The following is a 26,923-nucleotide window of genomic DNA, read 5'->3' as shown; positions in this document are numbered from 1 at the left end:
GGTAGGATATGCCTGCTTAATGAATACGTTCTTATTTTTGGCAACATCGTGTTCATTTCTGTGCTTAGAAGTCGGTTAATTAAGGCCGTACCACTCCGTTACAGCTACAGCTTTACGACTTCTGAAGACACTTGCTCTCCTTATTACTTTACTTGTATGCTGGGAGTAAGTTAGTTTCGCATAGTACCTTGCGGGAACCTTGCCCTTGAAGGAGTAAATAACGTTGACATACCGTTAATTCGTGTGCTTTATGGAGGATTCGCGACGGAAGATAATCCAAGGTATTTATGGAACATGAAGCTCACCGCGGTTAATGTGACCACTATAAATACGCGAGGGCAACAGCTAGCCAGTAGCGCAGTCCTAAAGGTGAGGCGCCCTCAAAATGAGCCGTACCCTGGTCCTTGTTGTGGTGGCAGCCCTGCTGAGCGAGACGTGGGGAGTCCCCTTGTCTTCTGGGTCATCGCCGAGAGCTCCCAATCACTTCCCAGATGGTTTCTATTTGGGCGCTGCTACAGCAGCCTACCAGATAGAGGGAGGCTGGAACGAGGACGGTATGTACCTCACTTTTTACGATGGTTGTGAAATGATATTTTGCTTAGTTGCGTGACCGATGCATGTGAATGACTTACCACAGACCCCTTGCATTTACCATAGGCAAAATTATTTGGCATATACTTTGCATGGGAATTAGTTCGGTGGCAGGAGGAACAAAACTTTTGGTCAAGTGAATACAGGGTTATAAATACAAAATCAAATAGGGGTAATGCAGGAGTAGGTGTAATAATGAATAAAAAATAGAAATGCGGGTAAGCAACTACAAACAGCAAAGTGAACACATTATTGTGGCCAAGATAGATACGAAGCCCACGCCTACCACAGTAGTACAAGTTTTTATGCTGACTATCTCCGCAGATGACGAAGAAATTGATGAAATGTACGATGAGGTAAAAGAAATTATTCAGGTAGTAAAGGGAGACGAAAATTTAATAGTCATGGGTGATTGGAATTCGTCAGTAGGAAAAGGGAGAGAAGGAAGCGTAGTAGGTGAATATGGATTGGGGCTAAGAAATGAAAGAGGAAGCCGCCTGGTAGAATTTTGCACAGAGCACAACTTAATCATAGCTAACACTTGGTTCAATAATCATAAAAGAAGGTTGTATATATGGAAGAAGCCTGGAGATACTGACAGGTTTCAGATAGATTATATAATGGTAAGACACAGATTTAGGAACCAGGTTTTAAATTGTAAGACATTTCCAGGGGCAGATGTGGATTCTGACCACAATCTATTGGTTATGAACTGTAGATTAAAAATGAAGAAACTGCAAAAAGCTGGGAAATTAAGGAGATGGGACCTGGATAAACTGACTAAACCAGAGGTTGTACAGAGTTTCAAGGAGAGTATAAGGGAACAATTGAGAAGAATGTGGGAAAGAAATACAGTAGAAGAAGAATGGGTAGCTTTGAGGGAAGAAGTAGTGAAGGCAGCAGAGGATCAAGTAGGTAAAAAGACGAGGGCTAGTAGAAATCCTTGGGTGACAGAAGAAATATTGAATTTAACTAATGAAAGGAGAAAATATAAAAATGCATTAAATGAAGCATGCAAAAAGGAATACAAACGTCTCAAAAATGAGATCGACAGGAAGTGCAAAATGGCTAAGCAAGGGTGGCTAGAGGACAAATGTACGGATGTAGAGGCTTATCTCACTATAGGTAAGATAGATATTGCATACAGGAAAATTAAAGTGCCCTTTGGAGAAAAGAGAACGACTTGTATGAATATCAAGAACTCAGATGGAAACCCAGTTTTAAGCAAAGAAGGGAAAGCCGAAAGGTGGAAGGAGTATATAGAGGGACTATACAAGGGCGATGTACGTGAGGGCAATATTATGGAAATGAAAGAGGATGTAGAAGAAGATGAAATGGGAGATATGATACTGCGTGAAGAGTTTGACAGAGCACTGAAAGACCTGGGTCGAAAAAGGGCACCGAGAGTAGACAACATTCCATTAGAACTACTGATAGCCTTGGGAGAATCAGGCCTAACAAAACTCTACCATCTGCTGAGCAAAATGTATGAGATAGGCAAAATACCCTCAGACTTCCAGAAGAATATAATAATTCCGATCCCAAAGAAAGCAGGTGTTGACAGATGTGAGAATTACCGAACTATCAGTTTAATAAGCCACAGCTGCGAAATACTAACACGAATTCTTTACAGACGAATGGAAAAACTGGTAGTAGCCGACCTCGGGGAATATCAGTTTGGATTCCGTAGAAATGTTGGACCACGTGAGGCCGTAGTGACCCTACGACTTACCTTAGACAATAGGTTAAGGAAAGACAAACCTACGTTTCTAACATTTGTAGACTTAGAGAGAGCTTTTGACAATGTTGACTGAAATACTCTCTTTCAAATTCTGAAGGGATACAGGGAGCGAAAGGCTATTTACAATTTGTACAGAAACCAGATGGCAGTTATATGAGTCGAGGGTCATGAAAGGGAAGCAGTGGTTGGGAAGGGGGTGAGACAGGGTTGTAGCCTCTCCCCGATGTTATCCAGCTGTATGTTGGGCAAGCAGTAAAGGAAACAAAAGAAAAATTCGGAGTAGATATCAAAATGCATGGAGAAGAAATAAAAACCTTGAGGTTCGCCGATGACATTGTAATTCTGTCAGACACAGCAAAGGACCTGGAAGAGCAGCTGAACGGAATGGACAGTGTCTTGAAAGGAGGATATAAGATGAACATCAACAAAAGCAATTGGAATGTAGTCGAATTAAGTCGGGTGAAGCTGAGGGAATTAGATTAGGAAATGAAAGGCTTAGAGTAGTAAATGAGTTTTGCTATTTGGGGAGCAAAATAAATGATGATGGTCAAAGTAGAGAGGATATAAAATGCAGACTGTCAATGGCAAGGAAAGCGTTACTGAAGTAGTGTAATTTGTTAATATCGAGTATAGATTTAAGTGCCAGGAAGTCTTTTCTGAGAGTATTTGTATGGAGTGTAGCCATGTATGGAAGTGAATTGTGGACGATAAATAGTTTCGACATAAAGAGAATAGAAGCTATCGAAATGTGGTACTACAGAAGAATGCTGAAGATTAGATGGGTAGATCATATAACTAATGAGGAGGTATTGAATAGAATTGGGGAGAAGATAAATTTGTGGCACAACTTGACTAGAAGAAGGGATCGCTTGATAGGACATATTGTGAGGCATCAAGGGATCACCAATTTAGTATTGGAGGGCAGCGTGGAGGGTAAAAATCGTAGAAGGAGACCAAGAGATGAATACACTAAGCAGATTCAGAAGGAGGAAGATTGCAGTAAGTACTGAGAGATGAAGAAGCTTGCACAGGATAGAGTAGCATGGAGAGCTGCATCAAACCAGTCTCTGGGCTGAAGACAATAACAACAACAACTTTGCCCGGAGAATGACTTCAACATAATAGTGAATCTGGTATCCAAGCAAGGTCCAGTATTGTTTTAAAATTAACAGCTGTGAATGACAATGAAATCGTAGTTGCCAGGACTTGCAGCTGTTGACGAATGTGGTTGTGAACTATTAGGCTAGTGAATAAGTTCCTATCGTTTTTTTCATAAGTTTGATAGACACAACAAGTAGACATAACACAGACCTCAGTCATCAGTAGTGTATTCGCCTTCACTATCTTCAACAGTGTGTCAACGCTGGAGTTTCATTCCCCTGTCCACGACTGTCGAAATCACGTGATTTTGAGGCGAAGAAATCGTCGAGCCATGTTCGAAGCGCAATTTCATCGTTAAAGGAAGTTCCTTGAATGTCGTTCGATGGAGGAAGAAAAAGGTGAAAATATAAGGACGCACGATTACATGAATATGGTGGGTGCGGAATGACATCCCAACCCAACCCTGGTATGGTGGTTTTTGTCAGTCGGATAGAAAGCGGGCGGGTGTTATTGTGGAGTAGCATCACTGCACAGAAACATGTTGGTCGTCGATCTTGGATTTCGTCAGCAAGAAGTCTCAGTTGTTGACAGCATACGTCAGCAATGATGGTCTCACCTCTGGGAAGCAATTCGTAGCACACCACACCGTCGCTGTTCCACCACATGCATAACATTAACGTCTGTGGATGCGCGCAGGTCTGAGTACGGTGAGTTGCTACTTCGTTTAGGCTCAACTATTCCTTGATTTTTCTCACGTTATCATAAAGACCCCATTGCTCCTCAACTGTAACGACACAGGACAGGAAGGTTGGTGTTGTGCACGAGCCAATTGATAACGAACAAGCAGAGATACAAATATGGTCACCTGTTAACTTCTGCAATTTTGGCTTATACAATGAGGTGCCCGTACACCTGATTTTTGAACGTTACCCGTGCCCACGAATGTCGCATGGTGGTGGAATCGTCGCAGTTCATCACATTTTCAAGTTCTCGAGTAAACTGACGTGGATCGTTGTGGATTAATGCGTTTAAATCAACTCCATTAAACCCCGAACGTCTTCATGAATGTGGAGAGTCACCAATGTCAAAACGATCCTTCTTAAAACAACAGAACCATTTTCTTGCCGTACTCCGTCCCTTGGTATTATCCTCATACACAGCGAAAATATTTCTGACTGCCTCCGCTGCTAACGCCAGTCTATTGAACGAAAACAGAAGAATATGTCGGAAATTTTCGGATTTCTTGGCACTCCATTTTCTAGCGTCCTCGGCTCCACTCGCTACCAGCAAAACTCAGACAGCAACATTGAGCTACAAATAAAAATGACAATCCTTAATAAACCCGTAGCAACCGAAATAGTAACATCCAGAACAAAAACGCTATGTACTTATGCACCAACCTAATACTTTTGATGACGCAGATTTTTTTTACATGATCGGGAATCTGCGTATTCGAAGCCGATTCGGTTCCCTTCAGTGTGATGGAGTAGTTACACTTGGTTGTATAATATGCTTGTAGCATATATTAATTGTTTCATTTTTAGAAATCGATATATCAGGCGAAAGTTTTATGGCAAATTTGATATTTCTTGTTGATAAGAACGGAAGATTAGCTAGTGATCGATGATCTGCGAGTGAACTACTTTATTGATGTCGACAACACAGAGGTGGTTTAATGGAGGTGATATAAAATGTGCTTAGAATTTGAAGACTAAAGAATAATATTACAAGTTGTATTTGTTGCGGGATCAAAATCTCCTAGAATTTTTTTAATGTCATCATAGTCTTCTTTTTCGAGGCCTTCTCCTGTATCCCAATGAGATCGACGTTTCATTCTGGATTTGGCGATATTATTGGTCGCCGTGTACCCTTCCTGTGGCCACTCCTCCCACCATTCCCCTCACCTTGGAACGGAATCTGCGTACGGAATCTGTATGTGCCTAGTGTTATTCCATGTGAAAATGTGGGAACTTTTTCTAGATGTTATCGTATTCTATAACTGAGACTGGAAGTGTGTACCCACTCAATATTTACGTAGCTGGATGTAGGAAACCGCCTAAAAACCACAGCCAGGGCGAACTTCACATAGGCCCGTGTCGTTAATCTACTGGGTGGATTCGAACCAGTTCCGGCGCCCTCCCCGAATCCCGGAAGCGGCTTCCTAACTCATTCGGCTATCCGGGCAGCCACATGATTTTTACCCCCGACCGTACTGTTATCACAATTCCCACGATTGTGACCTAGTGGTTACAGAAACAAACAATACATATACATACAGGGCCATAATTATTGAACTACATGAAATAAACGTAAAGTAGTTACAAACTACGTGGTGAACACACTTTATTCGACATGTAAACGTCACTGCAGATATTCGGATTTAGGTTATGACATGTTCGACATACCTGCCATCTTTGGCGATGATGTGTCGCAGACGATTAGCGAAATTCTGCATCCACGAAATGCGGGTTCTCAATCCCCCAGAAGCGCCGATTTTTCTAATTGACGAGCATATACCAATGAAAGTGGCCTTCGTCGCTAAACCAAAGCATAATTCCCATCGTGGTCCGCGCCCAATAGTGCAGTTGTAAGGTCTTAGTGCAAACTGTTCGGAAGTTATGACGATTTTATTTCATATGGTCCAATAACTGTCACCCTGTAGACTGCCTATAGTTTTCTGTACCATGTTTCCGGTTAATTTGCTTTCTGATTGTACCTGTAACCACTTGAAAATGACCTAATGTCGAAAATGGAATAGTGGAAATTGTAGTAAATACACAGACGATAGTGAATACGATTTCATTTCAAAAAAGTAACAAAACCGTCTGTAGGCTGGTGAAGCATATCAATGAATGGCTCGTTTCATATTATGGGCCCTTATTCACTTGTAAAGCGCCAGACAAAAGGCAACAAAATGAGAAATTGCCAGAAAATGGTGACGCAGGCTATGGTCATGTTACACGGTGCAAGAGAGTTTCAAATAGAGGTGTATCAATGCTGGTGGAAATAAATTCATTTTCTGGCTGTTCAAGATTGATGTCCCTTATGCCTACAAAAATATACGGAAATCTACAGAGCGGAATGTCACTTACTTAACTTTTTGTTTGACGGATGACCGGCCTTTTTCATGGAATCTACTACATCGAGTGCATCCTCCAAAATGAATATATTATTTTTATAATCGCAAGAAACCGTTCATCATATTTTAAACAAACCTCTTACAAGTTATGAACCACACGGTATGTCTTTTCAAACATGAGTGGCAAAGAATTGGCTAGCAACTATGTAGCAACATGTACGAAATTTCATTAATCGATGCTTCTAAACGTGTAGTAAGCTTGTCATTTATATCAATATTTGTATCACTTGTAAAACAAATTAAGCTGAGTATCTCGCAATCTTACTGACCACAGGTTATTAGTACAAACCAAAAAAACTAAGGACCCTAGCATAAAAGACTGTGGGTTCACCACATGTAACTTGTTCCCAGTGGGATGATGAATGATTGGTCAAAACAGGACTCTTTCCTATTGATACTGTTTCTCGTCACAGACATAAGATTCGAAATTCCCTCATGTTCAGAAGAAACAGAACACCTTGAACGACTAGAGGTGATGTGTTTTTTTTCTGAACATGAGTGTATTTAGCTTCTCTTACTGTTAAACTGTAATACTGTATTCCGGTTTACTTAAAAACATATTGTACTTTACACAGTGAAAAAACACGGCATATAACAGTAGCCTGTAATGTTTTGCCTAATGGATTTTGATAGTTATTAAGTCATTCTTGGGTCTGAATAACGTGCACATGAGTCCTGTGAATGAACGAGCATTCCAAAAAACACTGAATTGGAATCGTAAGAGTAAAAGAAGATGCGCAGAGAAAGTTGAAGGTTCGTGTACGTATGTTGTGGAAATGGTGGATTAGGACTTGCGTTTTGTGATTTGGGGGAAGTAATTTACTCAGTATTTCTACTATTTTAAGGTCTGTATAGGCCACATGAAACAAGTCAGAACACTGATGACACAATAACGATAGTTTGACTGTATTGAATTCATCCTGCTCCTCCTCCTCCTCCTCCTCCTCCTCATCACCATCATCATCATTTAACAGTTCCAGTTTCCTGGGTGCTGGTAATGAGCCTCTTCCAACTCATCCTGTCCAAATACACCTGTTCATGGAGAACATCATCCACTGTCCACCCTCTAGTGACCAGATCAGTCTTAATCAAGTCCATCCACTGGGTTTGAGGTCTTCCTTGAGATCTATCCCATCCACCTGTCTTTCCAAATTTATTTTGGCTGTTCTAGTTGGCTCCATTCTCATCACATGCCAGTACCATCGAAGTCTAGATGTGCCAATTCGATCTAATAGGGCGTCTTTATTTCGGCTTCTTTCATCACCTCTTCAGTCCTTGACTTGTCAAACTTGGTCTTCTGGATGGTGGATCTAAGAAATTTCATCTCTGATGCTTGCAGACTTGATGATTCTCTTTTTGTGAGCTTACATGTTTCAATACCATAGCTCAATATTTGTAGGAAATAGCTATTAAACATCATCAGTTTGGCTGGGCTTTGAATCAAGTCATCCCATAAAAGTGATCTTACTTGTTGGTAGAATTCAGATCCTTTTTGCACTCTGTTGGTGATTTCATTTCTGACCAAATTATCACTACAGATTACACTTCCAAGGTAACTAAAACTGTCCACACACTCTAGTTGGTGGTCTCATAGTTTTATATTAACTGGTTGTCCATCTCTGTTTACTGCCATCACCACTGTCTTGGTCTTCCTGATGTCGAGGTTATATTTCTGGAACTGAGATTTCAATTGATCGAGTCTGATCTGTACTTCCTCTTCAGTTTCACCCCATATCACGATGCCATCAGCAAAGGCAAATGCATTCAGTTCACCTGGCTTCTCCTTGACGTTCTACATTGTAGTATCCATAACAGTGATGAATAGGAGTGGGGACAGTGAACTTCCAACCCTACACTCTTCACAACACAAGAACCGGTACATGTATTTAAGTGTCAGAGGTATCAGAACGGTTTTCGTTTATAACTTTCTTCTCGTTCGTTTCCGGTAGAGAAATCCTTACTTCAAATTAATACATTTATCGTTCTCTATCATCATAGAATGTCTGTAACATCATCACGGAATCATCCCGTGTATACGTACATTTACAGACGCCCGCGCCTATAACTTTGACGCTCTGTAGTCTCGTTGGATGACGTTTCCGGACACGGGTTCCTTTTCAAAATACGATGTACTCACTCCCCTCTACAAGTCCTGGAAGTCTGCAACGTGAATTTCCGACCACCCTGTGTATGTAATATACAGGGTGAGTCACCTAACATTACCGCTGGATATATTTCGTAAACCACATCAAATACTGACGAATCGATTCCACAGACCGAACGTGAGGAGAGGGACTAGTGTAATTGGTTAATACAAACCATAAAAAAATGCACGGAAGTATGTTTTTTAACGCAAACCTACGTTTTTTAAATGGAACCACTTTAGTTTTGTTAGCACATCTGAACATATAAACAAATACGTAATCAGTGCCGTTTGTTGCATTGTAAAATGTTAATTACATCCGGAGATATTGTAACTGTAATATCTCTTTATATTCGATGAATTATTCAGATACAATTCTACCCTTGAATGATGTTTACTAATTTTCTATCTTCATACTCGCAGAATCCATGCGAAAAGTAGTTCATACAATAGCTATGCCATGAGCGCATAAGTATTCTTTGTAGTACTGTCTCTGGTGGTTGTTAAAAAAAAAAAAAAAAGAAAGAGAGCTTCCGAGATTGTCTTCGTGCTGATTAGCCTGAGCTTGGTTTGGAAGAACTGTAATCTGATTATTGAGATTTATGACAGAAGATAACTGAGACGAAACTGTACGATTAAAGAGGAAATGTATATAGATTGCTCCTTCAAATAAAAGGTGTGTATTGGAAATTTGAGAATTAATGATATTTATCGATATATTGCGTAGTTGTTAATCAGAAGGGAACTTCCGAAAGACTGGATACGAACCTGCATTTAATAATCCAAGAGCTCCATTACTTCTTCGGAAGGTTAAACTTCATCAAAGCCAAATATCCGCTTGAAATGAGGTTTCCCGACTGATTATACAACGCTCCCAAAATTACGAGGCATTTTATTTGTACAGATTAGCAGACTGCCGCAAAGCACGAGCCTGCAGAGAAGAAGAATCATCGCCTGATTTCATTCTAACAAGTAAAATTTCAGAGTCATTTTGAGTGACTGAGCTATGACTGTATTTCCTATCATGACTGATTGATTGCTCGAACGAATTGAGAGCTACAGAATTACGTAGAAAAGATAAGAAGGGAAAAAATTACATAACCTAAAGTTGTCGCTTGAATACCACTCCTCCGCTGTTCGATCGTGTGTATCGGAGAGCACTGCAACATACATCGCGTTTCTACAGAATGATCTGCCAACGTTGCTCGAAAATGTCCCACTGGAAACGCGTCGACGTATGTGGTATCAGCATGATGGTGCACCTGCACATTCCGCAGTTAACACTAGGCTGACCCTTGACAGGATGTTCGACGGGCGTTTCATAGGACGTGGAGGACGCATAAATTGGCCAGCCCGTTCTCCTGATCTTACACCTATGGACTTCTTTCTGTGGGGTACGTTAAAGGAGAATGTGTACCGTGATGTGCCTACAACCCCAGAGGATATGAAACAACGTATTGTGGCAGCCTTCGGCGACATTACACCAGATGTACTGCGGCGTGTACGACATTCATTACGCCACAGATTGCAATTGTGTGCAGCAAATGATGGCCACCACATTGAACATCTATTGGCCTGACATGTCGGGACACACTCTATTCCACTCCGTAATTGAAAACGGAAACCACGTGTGTACGTGTACCTCACCCCTCATGGTAATGTACATGTGCGTCAGTGAAAAAGACCAATAACAAGGTGTTAGCATGTGGACGTAATGTGCTGTTCCAGTCTCTTCTGTACCTAAGGTCCATCACCATTACCTTTGGATCCCTACGTAATTCGGTGCTCTCCGATACACACGATCGAACAGCAGAGGAGTGGTACTCAAGCGTCAACTTTAGGTTAAAATGTCTCCGGATGTAATTAACATTTTACAATGCAACGAACATCACTGATTACGTATTTGTTTATATGTTCAGATGTGCTAACAAAACTAACGGTGTTCCATTTAAAAAGACGGAGGTTTGCGTTAAAAAACGCATTTTTTTAATGGTTTGTATTAACCAATTACACCAGCCCCTCTCCTCACGTTCGGTCTGTGGAATCGATTCGTCAGTATTTGATGTGGTTCACGAAATATATCCAGCGGTAACGTTAGGTGACTTACCCTGTATAAAGTTGCAAGCAATGTTACCACAAATCTAGAAAAGTTCTTGAACGATTCACTTCTGAACATTCGAACGGACATAGGCTGTATATATCTGTAATATATTATAGATATAAATATATACGTAATATATAAAAGGGAAACATTGTTACCAAAAATTTCGAAAAGATCTTGACGGATTTACTTCAGATATTTACACAATACTGTACTGGAAATTCAGACGGAAATGGATATAGAGGGGGTGTAGGAGGGGATGGCCAGAGGGAGGGGTGAATAGGTTATGCGTAGAGAGATGAAGGGAGGAGTAAGTGTACGGGGAGAGAGGGGCAGGGGGGGGGCAGGACGAGAAGACGGGCACACGGAGGCGGCGCAAGGAATTTAAGAAATATGTGCAATTCCCGTACATATATAGCAATTGCGATGCACTGCCAGATTTGCTTGTTTATTATTAATAATATATTTGCTTCTATTAGTGTTGAAAATACTAACAACTGGAATGTTTCCGCAGCAGCCAGAAATCTAAACATTACTGCCCATGTACGTCGGAAAGTAAACACGAGTTACAAATGGTTCAAATGGCTCTGACCACTATGGGACTTAACACCTGAGGTCATCAGTGCCCTAGAACTTAGAACTGCTTAAACGTAACCAACCTAAGGACATTACACACATCCATGCCCGAGGCAGGATTCGAACCTGCGACCGTAGGGGTCGCGCGTTTCCAGATGAAACTTTGTTTAAAATATGTAAACCTATCCCTTGATTTTATGGACTGCTTCATGTTTGTATCTTGTTGGTAGATATCTTTTTCAGTTATAGTGAACAACGTCGAACGAATCTCCGTTTCCATTCAAATGAAATAACGAAACGGATCTTGATCCTGAACGCTATGTTATGAACTACGTTACCTGACGGTGACAGCAGCCAAGTCAGCGCAGAGAATATGGATATCAAGTATGTGCAGGCTATTGTTTTTCTCTATTGTAATTTGAATTCCTCACAATGAGGGAGGGCTGGCAGCAGATAAGAACGACTCTGCAGCCAAAAATGAGATGTTGTTGTTGTCGTGGTCTTCAGTCCTGAGACTGGTTTCATGCAGCTCTCCATGCTACTCTATCCTGTGCAAGCTTCTTCATCTCCCAGTACTTACTGCAACCTACATCCTTCTGAATCTGCTTGGTGTATTCATCTCTTGGTCTCCCTCTACGATTTTTACCCTCCACGCTGCCCTCCAATACTAAATTGGTGATCCATTGATGCCTCAGAACATGTCCTACCAACCGATCCCTTCTTCTAGTCACGTTGTGCCAAAAACTTCTCTTCTCCCCAATCCTATTCAATACCTCCTCATTAGTTACGTGATCTACCCATCAAATTCTCAGCATTCTTCTGTAGCACCACATTTCGAAAGCTTCTATTCTCTTCTTGTCCAAACTATTTCTCGTCCATGTTTCACTTCCATACATGGCTACACTCCATGCAAATACTTTCAGAAATGACTTCCTGACACTTAAATCTATACTCGATGTTAACAAATTTCTCTTCTTCAGAATCGCTTTCCTTTCCATTGCCAGTCTGCATTTTATATCCTCTCTACTTCGACCCTCATCAGTTATTTTGCTCCCCAAATAGCAAAACTCCTTTACTCCCTTAAGTGTCTCATTTTCTAATCTACACTCCTGGAAATTGAAATAAGAACACCGTGAATTCATTGTCCCAGGAAGGGGAAACTTTATTGACACATTCCTGGGGTCAGATACATCACATGATCACACTGACAGAACCACAGGCACATAGACACAGGCAACAGAGCATGCACAATGTCGGCACTAGTACAGTGTATATCGACCTTTCGCAGCAATGCAGGCTGCTATTCTCCCATGGAGACGATCGTAGAGATGCTGGATGTAGTCCTGTAGTTGACGTACACCTTCTAGAGCACGTTGAGTGGCACGGGATACATGCGGACGTGCATTGTCCTGTTGGAACAGCAAGTTTCCTTGCCGGTCTAGGAATGGTAGAACGATGGGTTCGATGACGATTTGGATGTACCGTGCACTATTCAGTGTCCCCTCGACGATCACCAGTGGTGTACGGCCAGTGTAGGAGATCGCTCCCCACACCATGATGCTGGGTGTTGGCCCTGTGTGCCTCGGTCGTATGCAGTCCTGATTGTGGCGCCCACCTGCACGGCGCCAAACACGCATACGACCATCATTGGCACCAAGGCAGAAGCGACTCTCATCGCTGAAGATGACACGTCTCCATTCGTCCCTCCATTCACGCCTGTCGCGACACCACTGGAAGCGGGCTGCACGATGTTGGGGTGTGAGCGGAAGACGGCCTAACGGTGTGCGGGACCGTAGCCCAGCTTCATGGAGACGGTTGCGAATGGTCCTCGCCGATACCCCAGGAGCAACAGTGTCCCTAATTTGCTGGGAAGTGGCGGTGCGGTCCCCTACGGCACTGCGTAGGACCCTACAGTCTTGGCGTGCATCCGTGCTTCGCTGCGGTCCGGTCCCAGGTCGACGGGCACGTGCACCTTCCGCCGACCACTGGCGACAACATCGATGTACTGTGGAGACCTCACGCCCCACGTATTGAGCAATTCGGCGGTACGTCCACCCGGCCTCCCGCATGCCCACTATATGCCCTCGCTCAAAGTCCGTCAACTGCACATTCGGTTCACGTCCACGCTGTCGCGGCATGCTACCAGTGTTAAAGACTGCGATGGAGCTCCGTATGCCACGGCAAACTGGCTGACACTGACGGCAGCGGTGCACAAATGCTGCGCAGCTAGCGCCATTCGACGGCCAACACCGCGGTTCCTGGTGTGTCCGCTGTGCCGTGCGTGTGATCATTGCTTGTACAGCCCTCTCGCAGTGTCCGGAGCAAGTATGGTGGGTCTGACACACCGGTGTCAATGTGTTCTTTTTTCCATTTCCAGGAGTGTAATACCCTCAGTATCTCCCGACTTAATTCGACTACATTCCATTATCCACGTTTTGCTTTTGTTGATGTTCATCTTATATCCTCCTTTCAAGACGCTATCCATTCTGTTCAATTGATCTTCCAAGTCCTTTGCTGTCTCTGGCAGAATTACAATGTCATCGGCGAACCTCAAGGTTTTTATTTCTTCTCCATGCATTTTGATACCTACTCCGAATTTTTCTTTTGTTTCGTTCACTGCTTGCTCAATATACAGATTGAAAAACATCGGGGAGAGGCTACAACCCTGTCTTACTCCTTTCCCAACCACTGCTTCCCTTTCATGCCCCTCAACTCTTATAACTGCCATTTGGTTTCTGTACAAATTGTAAATAGCCTTTCGTTCCCTGTATTTTACCCCTGCCACCTTCAGAATCTGAAAGAGAGTATTCCAGTCAACATTGTCAAAAGCTTTCTCTAAGTCTACAAATGCTAGAAACGTAGGTTTGCCCTTCCTTAATCTAGCTTCTAGGATAAGTCGTAGGGTCAGTATTGCCTCACGTGTTGCAACATTTCTACGGAATCCAAACTGATCTTCCCCGAGGTCGGCTTCTACTAGTTTTTCCATTCTTGTGTAAAGAATTCGCGTTAGTATTTTTCAGCCGTGACTTATTAAACTGATAGTTCGGTAATTTTGACATCTGTCAACACCTGCTATTTTTGGGATTGGAATTATTATATTCTTCTTGAGGTCTGAGGGCATTTCGCCTGTCTCATACATCTTGCTCACCAGATGGTAGAGTTTTGTCAGGACTGGCTCTCCCAAGGCTGTCAGTAGTTCTAATGGAATGTTATCTACTTCCGTGGCCTTGTTTCGACTCAAGTCTTTCAGTGCTCTGTCAAACTCTTCACGCAGTATCATATCTCCCATTTCATCTTCATCTACATCCTCTTCCATTTCCATAATATTGTCCTCAAGTACATCGCCCTTGTATAGACCCTCTATATATTCCTTCCACCTTTCTGCTTTCCCTTGTTTGCTTAGAACTGGGTTTCCATCTGAGCTCTTGATATTCATACAAGTGGTTCTCTTTTACCCAAAGGTCTCTTTAATTTTCCTGTAGGCAATGTCTATCTTACCCCTGGTGAGACAAGCCTCTACATCCTTACATTTGTCCTCTAGCCATCCCTGCTTAGCCATTTTGCACTCCCTGTCGATCTCATTATTGAGACGTTTGTATTCCTTTTTGCCTGCTTCATTTACTGCATTTTTATATTTTCTCCTTTGATCAATTAAGTTCAATATTTCTTCTGTTACCCAAGGATTTCTGCTAGCCCTCGTCTTTTTACCTACTTTATCCTCTGCTGCCTTCACTACTTCATCCTTCAAAGCTACCCATTCTTCGTCTACTGTATTTCTTTCCCCCATTCCTGTCAATTGATCCCTTATGCTCTCCCTGAAACTCTGTACAACCTCTGGTTTAGCCAGTTTATCCAGGTCCCATCTCCTTAAATTCCCACCTTTTTGCAGTTTCTTCAATTTTAATCTACAGTTCATAACCAATAGATTGTGGTCAGAGTCCACATCTGCCCCTGGAAATGTCTTACAATTTCAACCCTGGTTCCTAAATCTCTGTCTTACCATTATATAATCTATCTGAAACCTGTCAGTATCTCCAGGCCTCTTCCATGTATACAACCTTCTTTTATAATTCTTGAACCAAGTGTTAGCTATGATTAAGTTATGCTCTGTGCAAAATTCTACCAGGCGGCTTCCTCTTTCATTTCTTAGCCCCAATCCATATTCACCTACTACGTTTCCTTCTCTCCCTTTTCCTACTACCGAATTCCAATCACCCATGACTATTAAATTTTCGTCTCCCTTCACTACCTGAATAATTTCTTTTATTTCATCATACATTTCTTCAATTTCTTCGTCATCTGCAGAGCTAGTTGGCATATAAACTTGTACTACCGTAGTAGGCGTGGGCTTCGTGTCTATCTTGGCCACAATAATGCGTTAACTATGCTGTTTGTAGTAGCTTACCCGCATTCCTATTTTCCTATTCATTATTAAACCTACTCCTGCATTACCCCTATTTGACTTTGTATTTATAACCCTGTATTCGCGTGACCAAAAGTCCTGTTCCTCCTGCCACCGAACTTCATTAATTCCCACTATATCTAACTTTAACCGATCCATTTCCCTTTTTAAATTTTCTAACCTACCTGCCCGATCAAGGGATCTGACATTCCACGCTCCGATCCGTAGAACGCCAGTTTTCTTTCTCCTGATAACGACGTCCTCCTGAGTTGTCCCCGCCCAGAGATCCGAATGGGGGACTAATTTACCTCCGGAATATTTTACCCATGAGGACGCCATCATCATTTAACCATACAGTAGAGCTGCATGCCCTCGGGAAAAATTATGGCCGTAGTTTCCCCTTGCTTTCAGCCGTTCGCAGTACCAGCACAGCAAGGCCGTTTTAGTTAGTGTTACGAGGCCAGATCAGTCAATCTTCCAGACTGTTGCCCCTGCAACTACTGAAAAGGCTGCTGCCCCTCTTCAGGAACCACACGTTTCTCTGGCCTCTCAACAGATACCCTCCGTTGTGGTTGCACCTACGGTATGGCTATCTGTATCGCTGAGGCAAGCAAGCCTCCCCACCAACGGCAAGGTCCATGGTTCAGGGGGGGGGGGGGGGGCAAAGATGACATAAACTTTAGTTAAAGATGGTTAAAATATATAAAAGGTGAAATAACAGATGATTTTGTTAAAAATACATAGGTGGAGTATACTGACCATTTTTATCTGAAAATAAGTGACAATAAAAGGGAATTTTGTGGAATACACATAGATGGAAAATACTGATGGAATTTAAAACTCGTTTGTCGATTTTATATTACGGTTGAAATATAGGGAGTGGTCAACGTGAATGATGCTATGGTGTAGTTGTGATGCTAGTTGACACAAGAAATAGATCCGATGATGTCTATGACCTAGTGGACAAACTGACATTAGGCTCTATAACTATATTCAGTTCAAAACCGAAAATGGGATGAAGATTCAATTGAGTTAACGAATGACTTCTATGAGTAGGTATGACAAATCGCTGTACAGCAGTATTCGCTGTTCAAACCATTTCAGTAAATAAGTTGTGTGATTTACGCTCCCAGTGCCGCAGACTGCCACTGGAGAGCGCTGAGGTCGCAAATCAAGATGAGGAGCAAGTTTCGTGAGATGTAGGCAGGTCGTTTTAGACCGAGCAGCTTTCTCGAAGGGCGCCACGTCCCGTGTGAGGACGATTTAAGGCACTGTGGCCTGATGAATCCTGCCGACTCGCCCCGAGACGGACGCGAACTGTATGAGGGAAACAAAAACTGGCGAGTGAAAAAATTTGGCTGTCGTCAATAATCACTCCTCTCACTTTCCCCACAACGGTTAAAGGCGTGCTGGGGTTTCCATGGCTCCGGGGAGCTTTGTCTTCACAGCCTTCTTTTAAACGCTTATATCACTCCCTAAACGTTTTATTCATAGTAGATATACCAAAAGCAATAGTTAACATTTCTAGAGCTTTGGTGCATATATATGAGAATCCTGATGATAAAATCTGCTCGGGTTGACAGCCGAGTCAATGCGTTGTTCTCCAGCAACGTTTCAGCAAGTTTCTTACTTGCCATCTTCATTCTAAGTGTCGAGTTCACACACTCTAATCTGATACTTTCCCCTCATTGGGGAAATGTTTTGGGGAGCTTGTAGCCTTGCGGCTTTTATTTCCACTTAGTACTTGTGTGTGTGTTTCTATTTGTTATTTTGGTTGTCTGTGTGATGTGATGATTGTTCTGTACGTGTCTGGAACTTGCCTGTGGTTGGAGAGATTACCGATATTATGGGGGAGGGAAGAGGATCAGGAATCGGATGTAGCGATTTTTTCTTCGACTTAGTCGTCGAAGATCATCATTGGGCCTTTGTGCTTGTCACAGGGTATGTCATACCGACCCAGGGGGTGGATGAGGACGTTTCCTGTCCTGGAAAAGCTTTCATAGAAGGCCCTTGCCATATCTTGGAAGCATTCTTTTAGGAGTGGGATTTCAGCAGCGGCGGCGAGCATATCGTCAATAGGGAATCCGAGGGGTAGGCGCAGTGCCCTCTTGAGGGCGCGGTTCTGCAGCCTCTGGAGTTTGTCCAGGTGCTGCTTCACCGCGTATCCCCAGACAGGGCATACATACTCAATTACTGGTTGTATCAGGGCCTGATATACGTTCACACCCACAGAGCAGGGAAGGAACTGGTTGAGGATTGGGTATGGGATGGACATTCTGGCACAGACCATCCTGTGGACCTCGTCTGTGTGGGGCTTCCACGTAAGACGAGAGTCCAAGGTTACGCCAAGGTACTTGGCGCTTCTGCGCCAGGGGAGTTGGGTTCCGTTTAGGTGAAGGTAGAGGGAGGGGGGGGGGGGGGGCGTTGAGGAAGTCCGCGCCTTCCGAGCCTCCGGGTGATTAGCATTGCCTGCGACTTTTCAGATGGTCCCAAGTTTCTGTGTCATCTAAACCCCTTTGTAGCCTACAGATGACCAGATCCTTGTTCGCATTTAGTGTGTAGAAGGCTGTGTCGTCTGCGTACTGCGCTGTGTGCACCAGGTGTCTACAGTGTACAGACTGTACAAAACGGGCCCCAGGACCGATCCCTGTGGCACCCAAGCACGAATACGCTTTTAGTGGAGGTGGCGGTTTCTACTTTGACAGAGAAAGTCTTATTCGTGAGAGAGTTTTTGATCTGCTTAACTATGCTCCTGGGGAATCCTTGTGTGTATAACTTGTAGAGTAGCCCTCTATGCCATACAGATTCGAAGGCTTTGGCTACGTCTAGTAGCCTCTGTGGTTGAAGCCTTCTGTGGCTGCTTCAACCACTCTCATGATCTGTTGTCGGGCAGAGTGTTTCTGCCAGAATCCGAATTGGAAATCCGGCAGAAGTTGCTCTCTGGTAATATGTTCCTGTATGGGTACTAGCAGGAGACGCTCATAGATCTTGCTGCGAGTTGGCAAGAGGCTAATCGGCCTGTAGTGCTGCGGGAGTAGGAGGTTTTTCCCTGGTTTGTGAATCGTGACCACTTCCGCGTGTTTACAGCAAGCTGGGAACTCGCGGGAACGATTAAGACGTTCGCGAGGTGTGTGATCGCCGAGGGTGGGAGATTTTTAACTAACTGATTGGTGACACTGTCGTGAACTGAGACCTTTTTTGTGGGGAGAGACCTAATTACTTTTGCCACGTCCTCGGGGGCGAAAAGTATGAGTACGTCCTCTGGGTCCTACTCAGCGTTGAGGAAGACAGACAGTTGACGACGGATTACCTCTTCATGCTATTCATCCTGGGGTTCTGCCGCTTGAAACTGCTTCTCGAAAGAGGCGGCGAGGGCGATGGGCTTTTCAGCGTGGCTGTAGGCAGACCACGCTCGCCGTACAGTGGCCGCATCCTAGCACGTCTTTTAGTGAATTGCTTGGTTGCTTGCCATCGTGTGTGATCATCTACTTTGACAGCTGTGAAGTGGTTTTGCCATTGCTGGTTTCTGCGCTCATTGAGCGCGACCTTCAGCTCTCTGTCTAGACGATTGAGCAGCCTCCTGGTGGCCTGGCCTCTGGTGATCTTCCACTCTTTTTCCACTCTGTTCTTATGTCGAATTTGAGCTAGCAAATGTTCTGGGGGCTGTATTTGCGGGGGCGGCCCGTCCCTTTGCGGGGGCGTGACCTCTTCCGCTGCTTCACGTCTCGTCCGGATATTTATGGCCGCTGAACCACGGGTGTCTCTGCATCCTCAGGGCGCTCGGGTCAATCAGGTGCGATTGGAATCGGTCCGGTGACGCATGGTCGTTGTGGTGGTGGTGGTGGTGGGGCAGGAGGAGGAGGAGGAGGAGGAGGAGGGGGAGGGGGAGCCACGAGCGGCCGGTCCTGGCGTCTCGACTCGGTGCGGCCTGCTCATTCCGTCTGCCGCCACCGACCTGCCTCCGTCGGTGCGCTCTCGTCTCATTCTTGATAATGTTGTGTTCCACGCGGTGCTGAGTTGGAAGCCACTGTCCTGACTGACCAGGTTATCACTGATCCGTATCTCCACTGCCTCTTTAACAATCGAGTCCCAGAAACCGCTCTACACAGTCTCTTGGTTTCTTCAGATTGGAGCGTGTGTTCTTCACTGAGGCTGTGCTCCGCTACCGCGGATTTTCCTTCTTATCGGAGGCGAACGCTTCTCACATGTTCAAGAGATGCATTGTGTTATGCAATGCTGCGTCTGTCCAATATATTGTTTCCCACATTCACAGGAAATGCTGTAGACACCCAGTGTTCTAAGACCCAAGTTGTCCTTCATTGAGCCCAGCATATTTCTAATTTTTGCTGGAGGATGGAAGATGGTTTTTATCTTGTTCTTCTCCAGTATCCTGGCAATCGTGGCCGTGGGCGACCCTCCGTACGGGCTGAACGCCAGACCTTTGTTGTTCTCTTCTTCCTGAAGGTCCTTCTTTTTCTTCTTCTTGCTCATCTTGAGAGCGCGTCTAATCATCTGGTGTATCCATTCCTCTAGAGAAGGTTTTCTTCAGGTGCTGAATCTCAGTAGGTAAACTGCCCTTGTCGGATATGTCATGAGCTCTGCGGACAAGTGTAGTGAGCGTGGATTTCCGATGTGCTGTACGACGGCAGCTGTTGGCGTTGAGGCACAGGTATGTGTGTGTTTTCTTTCGGTAGACCGAGTCTCCCAGTGTGCCGTCCGTTTTCTTCTTTTTTAGGATATCGAGGAAGGGTAGGCACCCATTTTCTTCCAATTCCATTGTGAACTTGATGTTCTCGTGCATGCTGATCAGATGGTTGAGAAATTCCGTTATAATGTATTCTCAGTGCGGCCAGACCGCGGAAGTATCGTCCACGTTCGATAAAAGACCTTGAGTTTAATGTTAACTCGAACTAACAATCACGAGCCTAACTCTGCAATTGCCATAGTTAAGGCATCTAAACCTCTCCTGACTATATAAATGAAATCAGGCCTTGAGTGTGGTAAGATCTGCCATCACTGACGTGAGGGCAGCGTGACTCGTCTTCTGTCTCTGAGCTCTCGACCTACACTACTACTTCCATTCTCGCAGACAGACCTCGTCTCACAACAATGCTTAGAATCACGCTCCCATGTTTCGCCCTCAGATTGTTAATATCGATATCTGAGTGCTTACACAATTCAAAGAATAGCGTTAAGTTGACACTATACTGTTTTCAATGAAGTGGAGAGTTCTGACACACTGCTCACACCGTGTGAGCTGTTGTGCCAAGGTGGCTTAGCGACTAACGCACCCGCCCGGTAAGCAGGAGATGCAGGTTTGATACCCGCCTTCTTACAAATTTTCAGTCGCCATTTAGTCTGTATACATAAACTCATATCTGTATGTGACTAATAAAGTTCTTGAAGTTGAGTCATTTCATTTAAAATAAATACTGGTCACGAGCCGAGGAGCTGCGCTTGAGCGTTGTCGTGCTGTTAGTGAAGGCACTCGCGTCGGATGACTGCTGCCAAAGCCCAGTAACGCCAAACTTCGCCGCCGTGTCCTGACGGGTTCGCTCATCGTACCTCCCACGTTGATTTCTGCCGTTATTTTACATAGTGTTGCTTGTCTGTTAGCACCGACGATTCTACGCAAAGGCCGCTGCTCTCGGTCGTCAAGTGAAAGCTGTCGGTTACCGCACTGTCCGTGATCAGAGGTAACGCTTGAAATCTGAATTCTTGGCACACTTTTGACAAGTGATTTTCAGAGCATCAAATTCCCTAACGCTTCCCGAAATGGAATGCCCCATGCGTCTGGCTGCAGCTACAAGTCTGCATTCAAAGTCTGTTAATTCTCGTCTTTCGGCGATAACTACGTCGGAAACCTTTTCACAGAAACCACATGAATATAAATCACAGCTCTGACAATGGGCTGCCCTATTGTACCTCCGTGCGTGACACTACCGCCATATGCGTATCCGCATTTTGCTATCCCATGACTTTTCGACACCTCAGACTGTGTCCCCTGACCTTGCATATAATTCTAAAGAAAAACTGTAGACACAGCAACGTGCTGTGTTTGCCTTCCTTTCGTTTCACAGAAAACATGAAAATTCTACTTATTTTCGGCTTATGATCACAAAACTACTACAGTGTCTGAATAGTCCGAAACTTCTTAATCCGACCCATTCGCAGATAAAGCTATGCGAAATACTGTCATTGAAGCTACTATCCTCACAGATCAAGTAGCTTGGCAGGTCTCGCACATATCCCGTGTACCTAACGAATTGCCAAATAGTTTCAAAAGACTTCAATTCCCAATCAAGGTTTCACTTTTTTTTTTTTTTTTTTTTTTTTTGTCGTCAGTCTACTGACTGGTTTGATGCGGCCCGCCACGAATTCCTTTCCTGTGCTAACCTCTTCATCTCAGAGTAGCACTTGCAACCTACGTCTTCAATTATTTGCTTGACGTATTCCAATCTCTGTCTTCCTCTACAGTTTTTACCCTCTACAGCTCCCTCTAGTACCGTGGAAGTCATTCCCTAATGTCTTAGCAGATGTCCTATCATCCTGTCCCTTCTCCTTATCAGTGTTTTCCACATATTCCTTTCCTCTCCGATTCTGCGTAGAACCTCCTCATTCCTTACCTTATCAGTCCACCTAATTTTCAACATTCGTCTATAGCACCACATCTCAAATGCTTCGATTCTCTTCTGTTCCGGTTTTCCCACAGTCCACGTTTCACTACAATGCTGTACTCCAGACGTACATCCTCAGAAATTTCTTCCTCAAATTAAGGCCGGTATTTGATATTAGTAGACTTCTCTTGTCCAGAAATGCCTTTTTTGCCATAGCGAGTCTGCTTTTGATGTCCTCCTTGCTCCGTCCGTCATTGGTTATTTTACTGCCTAGGTAGCAGAATTCCTTAACTTCATTGACTTCGTGACCATCAATCCTGATGATAAGTTTCTCGCTGTTCTCATTTCTACTACTTCTCATTACCTTCGTCTTTCTCCGATTTACTCTCAAACCATACTGTGTACTCATTAGACTGTTCATTCCGTTCAGCAGATCATTTAATTCTTCTTCCCTTTCACTCAGGATAGCAATGTCATCAGCGAATCGTATCATTGATATCCTTTCACCTTGTATTTTAATTCCACTCCTGAACCTTTCTTTTATTTCCATCATTGCTTCCTCGCTGTACAGATTGAAGAGTAGGGGAGAAAGGCTACAGCCTTGTCTTACACCATTCTTAATACGAGCACTTCGTTCCTGATCGTCCACTCTTATTATTCCCTCTTGGTTGTTGTACATATTGTATATGACCCGTCTCTCCCTACAGCTTACCCCCACTTTTTTCAGAATCTCGAACAGCTTGCACCATTTTATATTGTCGAACGCTTTTTCCAGGTCGACAAATCCTATGAAAGTGTCTTGATTTTTATTTAGCCTTGCTTCCATTATTAGCCGTAACGTCAGAATTGCCTCTCTCGTGCCTTTACTTTTCCTAAAGCCAAACTGATCGTCACCTAGCGCATTCTCAATTTTCTTTTCCATTCTTTTGTGTATTATTCTTGTAAGCAGCTTCGATGCATGAGCTGTTAAGCTGATTGTGCGATAATTCTCGCACTTGTCAGACCTTGCCGTCTTTGGAATTGTGTGGATGATGCTTTTCCGAAAGTCAGATGGTATATCGTCAGACTCATATATTCTACACACCAACGTGAATAGTCGTTATGTTGCCACTTCCCCCAATGATTTTAGAAATTCTGATGGAATGTTATCTATCCCTTCTGCCTTATTTGACCGTAAGTCCTCCAGAGCTCTTTTAAATTCCGATTCTAATACTGGATCCCCTATCTCTTCTAAATTGACTCCTGTTTCTTCTTCTATCACATCAGACAAATCTTCACCCTCATAGAGGCTTTCAATGTATTCTTTCCACCTATCTGCTCTCTCCTCTGCATTTAACAGTGGAATACCCGTTGCACTCTTAATGTTACCACCGTTGCTTTTAATGTCACCAAAGGCTATTTCTGTTTTGACTTTCCGTATGTATGCTGAGTCTGTCCTTCCGACAATCATATCTTTTTCGATGTCTTCACATTTTTCCTGCAGCCATTTCGTCTTAGCTTCCCTGCACTTCCTATTTATTTCATTCCTCAGCGACTTGTATTTCTGTATTCCTGATTTTCCCGGAACAAGTTTGTGCTTCCTCCTTTCATCAATCAACTGAAGTATTTCTTCTGTTACCCATGGTTTCTTCGCAGCTACCTTCTTTGTACCTATGTTTTCCTTCCCAACTTCTGTGATGGCCCTTTTCAGAGATGTCCATTCCTCTTCAACTGTACTGCCTACTGCGCTATTTCTTATTGCTGTATCTATAGCGTTAGAGAACTTCAAACGTATCTCGTCATTCCTTAGTACTTCCGTATCCCACTTCTTTGCGTATTGATTCTTCCTGACTAATGTCTTGAACTTCATCCTACTCTTCATCACTACTATATTGTGATCTGAGTCTATATCTGCTCCTGGGTACCCCTTACAATCCAGTATCTGATTTCGGAATCTCTGTCTGACCATGATGTAATCTAACTGAAATCTTCCCGTATCTCCCGGCCTTTTCCAAGTATACCTCCTCCTCTTGTGGTTCTTGAACAGGGTATTCGCTATTACTAGCTGAAACTTGTTACAGAACTCAATTAATCTTTCTCCTCTTTCATTCCTTGTCCCAAGCCCATATTCTCCTGTAACCTTTTCTTCTACTCCTTCCCCTACTACTGCATTCCAGTCGCCCATAACTATTAGATTTTCGTCCCCCTTTACATACTGCATTACCCTTTCAATATCCTCATACACTTTCTCTATCAGTTCATCTTCAGCTTGCGACGTCGGCATGTATACCTGAACTATCGTTGTCGGTGTTGGTCTGCTGTCGATTCTGGTTAGAACAACCCGGTCACTGAACTGTTCACAGTAACACACCCTCTGCCCTACATTCCTATTCATAACGAATCCTACACCTGTTATACCATTTTCTGCTGCCGTTGATATTACCCGATACTCATCTGACCAGAAATCTTTATCTCCCTTCCACTTCACTTCACTGACCCCTACTGTATCTAGATTGAGCCTTTGCATTTCCCTTTTCTGATTTTCTAGTTTCCCTACCACGTTCAAGCTTCTGACATTCCACGCTCCGACTCGTAGAACGTTATCGTTTCGTTGATTATTCAATATTCTTCTCATGGTAACCTCCCCCGTGGCAGTCCCCTCCCGGAGATCCGAATGGGGGACTATTCCGGAATCTTTTGCCAATGGAGAGATCATCATGACACTTCTTCAATTACAGGCTACATGTCCTGTGGATACACGGTACGTGCCTTCTGCATCCTCATGTCGTTGATCATTGCTGATTCTTCCGCCTTTAGGGGGAATTTCCCATCCCTAGGACAAGAGAGTGCCCTGAACCTCTATCCGCTCCTTCGCCCTCTTTGATTCGGCCGTTGGCAGAATGAGGCTCACTTCTTATGCCGGAAGTCTTCGGCCGCCAATGCTGATTATTTATCAAAATGTAGGCAGTGGCGGGGATCGAACCTGGGACCGAAGAAGTTTTGATTATGAATCAAAGACGCTACCCCTAGACCACGGGTTTCAATTGTAACAGCAATAAACTAATCTGAAAAAAAGGGTCAAAAGGCTCTAAGCACTATGAGATTTAACATCTGAGGTCATCAGTCCCATAGACTTAGAACTACTTTAACCTGACTAACCTAATCATACACATCCATGCCCGAGGCAGGATTCGAACTTGCAATCGTAGCAGGCGCGCGGTTCGGGACTGAAGCGCCTAGAACCGCTCGCCCACAGCGGCCGGCACTAATCTGAAGGTCAGATGGGGGGGGGGGGGGAGAAGAAAAAGACATGGACTGAGACGGACGGAGTAAACGGACATAGAGGGGTAAACGGACAGAGGGAGGGGGGAGTATAAGTTGGTGGGAGAGAGAGGGGGGAGGAGGAGGTGATAGAGGGGCAGGATTAGGAGACAGACAAAGAGAAGGGGCGGGGAGAGGAAGAGATGGACAGAGAGAGAGGGGGGGGGGGAAGGAGTTTAGGACGTATATCTAATTCCCATTTATAATTTAGCAATTGCGAAGCTAGGTATAATAAAGGAAGGGACACAATTAAGCGTGAGAAAAGATCCATTTTCTGGGACTGTCTTTTTATTGTAATTTTACTTTGCATTACCTTGCTTTGAAAGAAGCAAAGTCAGTGAAGTAAAGTTTAGCATCGGTATCGTGTTCTGTCGTTGAGATAGGTAAATTTGACAGTCTGTATTCATCTGTACTCGAACTTAAACAGTTTTTTTAATAATTTTTATTTTGCTGATAAGGGCTTCATAAGGTCGATAGGGTATAGCTGTTAATATGCGCAACAGCTATAGACTCTCTTACTATTATTGCTCAGACACAGAAGGCTTAATCGTGAATTCTCCATAGCAGATCGCACCTATCATATCTAGGGAGCAGGAAAAATACAGGTGCAAGAACCCCCCACCCCAATTGTATCAAACCTCCATAAATGTCTCGATTTAGCCAGTAAATCCATAGACGATTGTGTAAGAGGCGTATAACACAATTGGCATTGCTTTTCCACCCGAGTTTTGCACAGGTTAAAAAAATCCGTCCTTGGACTACCTTGGTAAGTCGTCGAGTAGAGTTTTTTCTATGTTTTGCCGAGAAGCTGTCGAAGTTTATGTCCCGCGCAAGGGTAAGCGTTGTTAGTAACAATCTCGAAAAGTTCTTCACCGATTTATTTCAAATTTTGGCATAGTACACTAATAAACATTGAGACGATATATTGTTTTATATCACTGTGCACAGTTTTTTTTGTTAAATCGTCTGCGAGAAAAAAATACTGTGCTGTACTATGAAAGTCTGCGGTTTTTTTTCTTTTTTGTTGGAGTCAGGTCGAACTACGATATATTCTGACTGATTAAATGTGAAGCTATATTATTCGAAATAACGTTCAAAAAGGATGCCATTATGATGTATTTATTTAGTAAACACCATAAGCCGATAATATCGGTACAATTAATAATGATTAACTGAAAACTAACAATTTTCTGACAGCAGGGTCTTACAAAA

General features: G+C 43.6%; 1 protein-coding gene across 1 annotated transcript in view; it reads left to right on the top strand.

Annotated features, from left to right (window-relative positions):
- Positions 1-385: 385 nt before the first annotated feature.
- LOC124709101 (myrosinase 1-like) overlaps positions 386-26,923 on the top strand; it is a 134,015-nt gene continuing 107,477 nt past the window's right edge. Inside the window, exon 1 of the mRNA XM_047240750.1 lies at positions 386-554. Within this exon, the coding sequence (XP_047096706.1) occupies positions 386-554 (169 nt within the window). The remainder of the gene's footprint in view (positions 555-26,923) is intronic.

The sequence above is a fragment of the Schistocerca piceifrons genome, chromosome 7, assembly GCF_021461385.2.
Source record: "Schistocerca piceifrons isolate TAMUIC-IGC-003096 chromosome 7, iqSchPice1.1, whole genome shotgun sequence".
NCBI classification, from domain to species: domain Eukaryota; kingdom Metazoa; phylum Arthropoda; class Insecta; order Orthoptera; family Acrididae; genus Schistocerca; species Schistocerca piceifrons.
The sequence above is the reverse complement of the archived record's forward strand: the minus strand, read 5'-3'. Positions and strand labels throughout refer to the sequence as shown.